This window comes from Hyalella azteca, unplaced genomic scaffold, assembly GCF_000764305.2.
Source record: "Hyalella azteca isolate HAZT.00-mixed unplaced genomic scaffold, Hazt_2.0.2 contig16069, whole genome shotgun sequence".
Taxonomy (NCBI): Eukaryota; Metazoa; Arthropoda; class Malacostraca; order Amphipoda; family Hyalellidae; genus Hyalella; species Hyalella azteca.
In genome coordinates this window covers 50389-59394 of record NW_025945896.1, presented here as the reverse complement: position 1 = coordinate 59394, position 9006 = coordinate 50389, and the positions used below count along the sequence as shown (strand labels likewise).

The window sequence follows — 9006 nt, the reverse complement described above, 5'->3', positions numbered from 1 at the left end:
AAGAACCAAAATTATAACAAGCAAGGAAAACATGAATCCAAAACTCAAATTAAAAAAACAGTTTCAAAGGAGTATAATTAATTTAGGGAGCTCATCGAAACATTTCGTTTCTATCCTACTTAGCTAACATACATTTTCCTACTTAGCTAACATGCATCTAGTCCTCTACCTAAATAACATGTCATAAAAGACATTCTTCCTACAGAAATTGAAAGTCCTCTGCATTTATCTATAGATATATATTTATTTATACCTAAACCATTTGTCATGGGCCCAAATAATCGAATATCGTTGATATCAGATAATAATTTACTTGAGTTTTACTCTAAGTAAGTCTAAATGCTAACTAATTTCAATATAAAAGCCCCAAGCGACCAAGTTCAGCACTTCGTTCATGCTTAACTTTTCTAGTTCATCATAAAGTCTAAACTTGGAAATGTTTCTGAAAAGACGAGCTGACGAGCGTAAGTTTACAAAAAATTATTTTGGATTCAACAGTTTTGCAGTCAAATGTCCGATAAACAAGTATCCTGAACATTATTCTATACAATATCCCGAACAATATCCTGAACAATATCCTGTACAATATCCTGAACAATATCCTGAGCAATATCCTGAACAATATCCTGAACAATATCCTGTACAATATCCTGAACAAAATACCCAGAAAAATGTCAGTTTGGCCGAATGGCTCCCAAGGTAATTGGGAGAAAATATTTTCTTGACTTACTCTCCGGTATAGGAAAATCGAGGCCATCAAACTTTGAATTCTCATTCAGCGTGAGCGGAAGTTCGATGTAAGAATTCAAATTAGAAGGCTTTGTGGATAAATTTTACACGGCAACAGTAAGAAAAAAATTCAAATTCACAAAGAAAGTGTGCTACAGATGATAGCATTGCATGAGGTGCCATATACTTTTAAATTTGAAAATATAAATAACATGATGTCAGAGTAGCCTTGCGAATATTTGCTGCCAGTTTAGTCACTATAGTTTTTAACCATGATGATATTTTACACGGGTTACAGGATTTGTTGTTTCATTACATCCTCATTGTAATTCTGGTGTATATTTGTAATAAAAAATCGCATACAGTTTGTAATTAAAATACTAATCCTTACACAAAAATCGTCTTGGTATTCAATTTCAAATTATTCATGTGTGTCAATAACAAAGATGGACACTAATGCTTGACGGAGTCCGGGGGAAGATGAGAGTTTCGGGCAATACGCGGACTTTCTACTTTAATTGACTAAATTTCAGTACACTTGAAAACATCAAATTTTGGGAAATGTTGAGCGTGGAATGTTTAGTTAAGGGAAATTTATTAAAATTACTTCCCGCTAAAGGGATTTTCTCGTGACATACTGTCGCACGCAAATCATTAAAGCAATCTCAATTAGAAGACCAAAGTCTGCCTGAAGCAACACCGAGTCGAAAAATCATCTTAATACGAATATCAAATTAAATAAAACAATTGAATTAAGTTAACATCAAACACTCGTGATAAAATACATAGAACAAAAACAATTCATACGCAATAAATGAAACCATCAAACAAAATATTCCCAAGTAGCTTAATTAATACCTGTAATACTAATCGGTATGAATAACGATAAGCATTTGCACAATCAAAAAAAGTTGTTAACACACAAATGAAGTTGACAAATTATCGCAGTGGACATTCATTATTGAGTAAAATATGTAGGATAAGCGACCACTCCAAACTATATCCTCCCTCGCGTTATGCCTTTAATGAAAGTTTCAGCTCATTATAATTATTATTGGTCATCATAAATAACTCTGTAGAAGTGGCTAATCGAAGCTACTTCCAACAAGCGCAATTTAACAGGCTTTTCTAATGCAGTGAAATTGATTACGGTAGCTTTATCAACATGACACATAAATAAACTTTATCAACATGACAATTTCATTATAAACCTATGAAATGCATGAATGGAATGGGAATTAAATCTCTTGTTACAACAGGAAATCACGTCTACATGAATCTGGTTCAGAACCTGTTCTGATTTGAACCAAACTATCACACCACCTCAGCCAAATGATTAGTACCGTCAACACGTCCTTCTAAAGTCACGCCTCTCTTCATGCGAGGTGGTTAAAAATCTCTTCAAACATAACGTTAAATATTCAAACCTTCAAATAAACAATATTAAGTTCGATAATTTTCGAAAGAGTTCTGTTCAATCCTGCAATGAATACCTGTTCCCATTCGTACTGATTTAAAATTTAATTCTGAAATTAAATTTAAAAGTTAATTCTTGTGTCTGTTTAAATTCTGTGTTAATTCTGTCCTATCTTCCAAACAGGAAGATAACCGTATGAGTACAAGAGTTCAGATAAGATTATAGTCTCATTAAAATTTACAGTCACATTACATGATCGAGCCATTTGATGCAGCCTGAGAGGTCCAAACAAACGTTTAGCTGCAAACCACATCTTTAACTCGTACTTTGTATCCATGGTTTCGAAAAGTGGTTGATTTTCAACAATAAGAACGCTAATACCATAAACGGAAGCCTCTGTGTTTCTAATATTTCACGAGCCCAACAATATGTAACCACAGTGGCCCAGTGGTTAAAGTTCAGAGTACCATGGTTGGAGCAGAGAGGTGCGGGTTCGATCCCAGCTCTGTGCGCCAGTTTCTGGTCAGAATCGGCAAGGAGGCCGGGCGGTTAAGCACAGCAGAATTGTAGCAGTGAGTTGCGAGTTCAAGACCGCAACAAGCTGTGAATGTTCTGCGATGTTAAGAATCTGCGACAGGCCTACGGCCTACTAAACGCTGAAACCGCTATGTTATGCTATGCTATGCTATAATGCGAGAACATAAACGAGCAGCGCGGTCCTATTCGTACTGATGCTTGAAGGCAACCACTTAGAGAACGAGAGCCCATGCAGCCTTTGCATTGTTAACAATTAACCATGTATTAAGTCTGGTCCCATAAATAATACTTTTGTAAAGTTTACAGCCCGAATTATTGAGTGAGCCTCGAAAAAAAGAAACTTTTATTCAAATATTACGCTTTCTATCTCGCACGGAAGCACGTAGTTGGATACAGTTATTTCCACTTAGAAGAATAATATTTTGAAAGTAAATGAAAAAATATTGAACCAATAATTTCACAACGTTGAATTGCATAAATTAATGAAAGTTTTAAACCATTCAGCAATGATGAATAATAAACGCATCTAAAGAAAAATATTAAGTACGAGTGCTATATTGTGTATATTTCCGGAGGCCTATGGTACATGATGTGTTGACTTCAAATCCTAATTCAATCAACATAAAGCAAGTTAAGATGACAATGGACGGGCTCAATAATTCCCGTTGAAGACGAAGTTTCCGTCAGTATCGCTGTCATCAACCTCCCGTCTCGCCTCATCATCTGGACAGCTCGCTCCCACACCGCTAAAAAATAGCATACCATGTATGAAACAAGTTATAAAAATACTTAAACGGTAACTACAAAAAGGCTTATTAGTGATACATATACTAATAAAAAATAGTATAAGTCAATGATTAACACTAAGGGTAGCAGTAGCTGGACAAACTCCAAGAAAATAACCAAGATCGTAAAGCTATGGAAGCGTGAGATGCAATGCAACGACCGTGGAAATCAATATAAAAATCTGAAGGAAGCGTCAAACAAAAACAATCAGTTCATTAATCAGTATGTTTCCACCAAATATTTTGCATTCCCGTCAAACGGTTTAGCATACAATAATATCTATAATAAGAAAGGCAGAAAATGAGACGGTCAAATTTGTGAATACGCTCAAGACTATAACTCTTGTAATCATGCTATAGAAAATAACTGGGCGAGGCGAAATTTGCCACAAATCCATGAATTATATTTTATAAAATCAAGAAACGAAAGTATGATGTTTTGAGTGCATGATAGATGTCAGCGATCCACCCTAATGATATTAGAAGATCACGAGAGAGATGCAATACTAAACGCACAGCCCGGTGTTTTCTAGAACTGAATTGTACTATTAGTTCCCGTACATTGGACCCAAAATATTGTAAAACATCAGTAGTATTGAGTAATATGATGATACACGAAATGTCCAGTGAATAATGAATCAACAAAAGTAAATTCATAAGAATACAAATGAAGCTTTCTTCGTGCATGAAGCGTTCAAACATGGAGAGAAATAGTCACAGACAACTTAATAAAACTTGTGATACGCAAGCTGGTTTGTCGCCACGATAGAAAATTTTTACGTACCAACCTCAAAGTTTCGTGTCCAAAGGCATTACCTACACGAAGAGATGAAATATTAGACGTTAATACAAAATTTTTAGACAGTAAAAACTATCTTATCAATAACATAAATGAAACCCTAATAACAAACACAGTAATTGTTTTCATAGGGTTTCGTAGGGAAACTGTAATTTATTGTTGGAAATTGCTGAACAGAAAGTAAATTAATCTCAATATTTTATGAAATGTATATTTTAATCTTCGTACTCACAGAGTTGTCATTTTGTGCTCCAATTCTTGCAGAGGAGTCATAAAACTCGGAGAGTTTGGCGTAGGTGATGATTGCTTCAACAGAAATCTGTTCTCCTGGCGTAAAGTTGTTTCCTGACGATCACCGGAGACCACAATCGTCCCGGGGACGTTTCTGGAGAACGACGTCTTGTGACGTGAGTTGTTTCCTCCTGCGTTAGACGAAGAAGAGAGTTTCCTGTGGACGGGAGTGGGTGGACTTGAGCTCAGCTTGGATTGATCACCGGGAACGGAGATGCTGGTCAAGGGAATCGTACGAGGATCGATTTTTCTCGACTCGTTGTTGAGAGAATAACTGCGGCTGGACCGAGGTACGGGATGACAAAGCTCGGGAGTTCTGAGGTTAGCGAAGTCGTCGTCTGTTCTGCTTGGGGAAAGTGATGAATTTTTCAGCTCAACTTCAGCGTTCAAGCTTGGGTCGCGATGCACATCACAATCTTCGGTGGCGGTGTCGTCCACGACTTGTGGAATATCCCCAGACCTAAAAATACGTGATAATGTCTAATAATGTCAGCTAATTTAGCGAAGAATGAAAATGTAAAAAAATAGATCAGTACTCACTGCAGTGAGTGACAGAGAGCGCATTTTCTCGTCCGTCTGTGAAGTCATGGACAGACAGACGGACGGACGGACATGACGAGCGCACAACAGCGCCTTCTTTCCATAAATGAGAACATGCGCAAAAAATAAATTAACAGCTCGAGAACCTTGGAAAAAACTATGAAAGAAACTTAACGAGCTCGGTGAGCCTAATGTCATGTATGGCTTTAATTTGAAAAACAACTTTAATACATCTATATCTCCATTAATGAATGGATGAATTTTGACCCAAATTTCACAATTCCAGAAGGATCACGCATCTTGAATATCACGCATGAGAAAAAAGGAATTGAATGAAACATATAGAGACTAAACCAACCTTCACAGAAGTTCCCCTCACGATCTCCATGCTATTTGATATATTTTTCCGATTACTAGGAATAAAAATTACCCTGCACTGCTCAGGGTTCCACAGATTATTTTTTACCATCTTCGACGACCGTTAGTAATTCTGATTATTTTGACTCATCATGGCAGCGACATCGTTATAAAGCGTATGGTGGTAATTGCTGGCGAACTTGATTTGGGGAAGAACCCAAGTGAAGAACCCAATTTCTTCACTCTGAATATCGAAACTCGACTACAAGGTTCTAGTGCAAGAAACAAAAATACTAGAAGTCGGACGGAGACTGACTACTGTTGTTCTTTTCAAGGTGGCGACATTCACCTTCAGACATGAATATAATTTTAACATTAAATTATAATATAAGTCTGAAAATAATTATAAATATATTATGATATATATTGTATATATAAATAGTTCATAAAATATATAAAATATAATATAAATATATAATAAAATTAAAATAATAATAGTAATATATTTAATATTTCTATGTAATTAATTCAGAATCATAAACCTAGACGCCACTGTTACTCACTCCTGCGAGAAGGTCTCCTCGGCGACGAGGTTGTCGCAAGAACCGCGGATGGACTCGACGGAGGCCCTGGAGAGGCTGTCGGTGGCAGGCGGTGGCAGGGCGAACCGTAACGGCAGGACGCTTCCGTTGCTGCTTGCCACGCTTACCACGTCATCGTCAAACATGCGATACCTGCACGTCAGTGTGGCATGGTCATCAAAAACTCTCGCCACGTCATCGTCAAACATGCGATACCTGCACGTCAGTGTGACGTGGTCATCAAAAAATGTCTCGAAGTGATGAAATAACATACGAACATTTCGATCGCTGAACATTATTTTGCGCAAGGCATAAACCTTGAACTTAATCCTCACTACAGTCCAACTTCAATAACGATATCTGAATACTTGAATGAAATCCGTGTTATATGAAATAGAATACTTGAATGAAATCCGTGTCACATCACCAATAACTCGCATCACCAATAAATCTCAATCAGTTAACGTCTGAGGTAATAACAATCAGTTTATTACCTCGAACGAACATGAATTTGAAATTTTTGGTATTTTTAGCGCATTTTCTCATTTATGGAAAAAATGCACTATTGTGCTCGCCATGTCCGTCTGTCTGTCTGTCCGTCCGTCCGTGACCTCAAGTTTTCGTCGACGAGAAAATGCGCTCTCTGTCACTCACTGCAGTGAGTACTGAGTTATATTTTTTTCTTTTTAATATCGCAGTGCAGGAACTATTGAAATTATAATAATTATTTCCTTCTAAGATTGCAGTGCAGGAACTGACTTGAAAGCGAAGGGGTCATCAGCAAGAGTGCTGGCGTCGTCGCCCTCAGGAGGCACGAAGAGCAGCTGCAGCGTCACCTCCTCTGCAGGCCGCGACAGCAGCGCCACTGCAGCGCTGTGGCTCATCTAACATAACAACATAACTCATAATTTATTCTAATAGGAGCACTGGATAGTGGTTCATTGAAAATGTTCGATATATCGGAGGTCTTAACCACGTTAAGACCCTTGCCTAAATAGGGTCTAGTTTGAGCCTAATAGTTATGAAAATTTTCAGATGAAAATAGTTATGAAACATCTGAAAATCTGCAAATCAGTAAAACGTGGTAAAGGGAACAGTGAAAATTCCGAACACAAGAAGCAGACATTGAAATGAATTTATCTTCTACACGAATCCGTTTTAACTGCATATTTACTGTAAAAATTGCATATTTACTGTAGTACCGGTACTGTTATATATTAAAGGAAATATTGTTATATATTCAGGGTGATATTGTTATATATTCACGGTAATATTGTTATACATTCACGGTAGTATTGTTAGATAGTCGCTATAGGACAATTGAATATGCACGGTAGTACTGTTAATTACTCAAAGTAGTACTGTTAGATATTCACTATAATACTGTTTAGTGTTTGTTAAGCTTTCGTAAGTATCATTACGCTGTTGAAGCTTTATTCAAAAAGGCAATACCACAGATGCAATGGTGTCAAGCTCGTCAATGGAACGAATATCTCACTTTAAACGCACGTTTTGTTCTGTACCGGCAAAATTCCGTAAGTTGAAATAACAATAACACCTGGCATTACCTGGCTCAAAACGCTATCCGTGCTCGCAAGACAAATATGATACAGTTTACATAGAATACACAATGAGCAAAAACTGTGCCTGTAGCAACGAATAATGCAGAATGCTACTGGTAACATGCTATATATTCAGCGCTGATAGCCTCACAAAAGCGCATGACTTTAACACGATAATCACGTTCTCCATTCAAGAGTTTTCCTCTTGATTTAACACTTTGAGTGCGGCACGGACCGGCAGGGCTGCCAGATGGCCTAAAAGAGGCCAAGTCCGCTGACAAAAATGCCTATAATTTAATATATACTAGTAAATTTGTACTTTCCAGTGAAGAAATTCAATTATCCTTTTTTCCCGTAATTTTTATAATTTAGTAAGGAACCATCGATCTTAAAAATTTTAGTCGACCAACGCAATTGAAAAAACTAAATCGCAGAATTTGTCCGGAAAAAAGACCCTTCAAGCCACCGGTGAGTCGAGTCAAGACCTGTGCGAACGTACAGCGTTCAGATCGTGTTAAGACCTGTCGGAACGTAGAGCGTTCAGATCGTGTCAAGACCTGTCGGAACGTACAGCGTTCAGATCGTGTTAAGGCCTGTCGGAACGTACAGCGTTGAGATCGTGTTAAGACCTGTCGGAAGGTACAGCGTTGAGATCGTGTTAAGACCTGTCGGAAGGTACAACGTTGAGATCGTGTTAAGACCTGTCGGAACGTGCAGCGTTCAGATCGTGTTAAGACCTGTCGGAACGTACAGCGTTGNAGGTATCAATAATACAGGGTTATGCCACCCTGGGTATGATGAGGTATCAGCAATACAGGGTTATGCCACCCTGGGTATGATGAGGTATCAGCAATACAGGGTTATGCCACCCTGGGTATGATGAGGTATCAGCAATACAGGGTTATGCCACCCTGGGTATGATGAGGTATCAGCAATACAGGGTTATGCCACCCTGGGTATGATGAGGTATCAGCAATACAGGGTTATGCCACCCAGGGTATAAAGAGGTATCAGTGATACAGGATTATGCCACCCTGGGTACAATGAGGTATCAATAATACAGGGTTACAATACAATTTTCATTGACTTCTCTCGTTAATTTCCTGAGCATTGTCACTGAAGCAATAAATATATCAAAACTACATTATGCTGAATTCAAAGCAAAATTACCGCCCTCAAAAAATTTATTAATGACAATTTGTCCTAGTGTGCATTTTCAATCTTAACAAAGTTAAAAGCCTGCCAAGGTACGATATAAAACAAAAGTAATAATTCAAACTTAAAACCTCAAATTTTGAGTATAACAGGTTTGAACCGACTTTACAAACGCACCAATAAAAAAGGTCGTTGTAATGCGGTATGACGATTAAAAAAGACGTAAAATAATTATGAATTGCAACTTGGACCG

General features: G+C 37.6%; 1 protein-coding gene across 1 annotated transcript; it reads right to left on the bottom strand.

Annotated features, from left to right (window-relative positions):
• Window positions 1-2802: 2802 nt before the first annotated feature.
• LOC108675913 lies at window positions 2803-8179 on the bottom strand. Its single transcript, XM_018163967.1, has 5 exons — window positions 8170-8179; window positions 6796-6920; window positions 6019-6189; window positions 4500-5018; window positions 2803-3429 (listed from the first exon to the last, which is right to left on the bottom strand). Exons 2-5 carry the CDS (start codon window positions 6918-6920, stop codon window positions 3336-3338), a joined length of 909 nt encoding a protein of 302 aa, XP_018019456.1. The 5' UTR covers window positions 8170-8179; the 3' UTR covers window positions 2803-3335.
• Window positions 8180-9006: the final 827 nt, after the last annotated feature.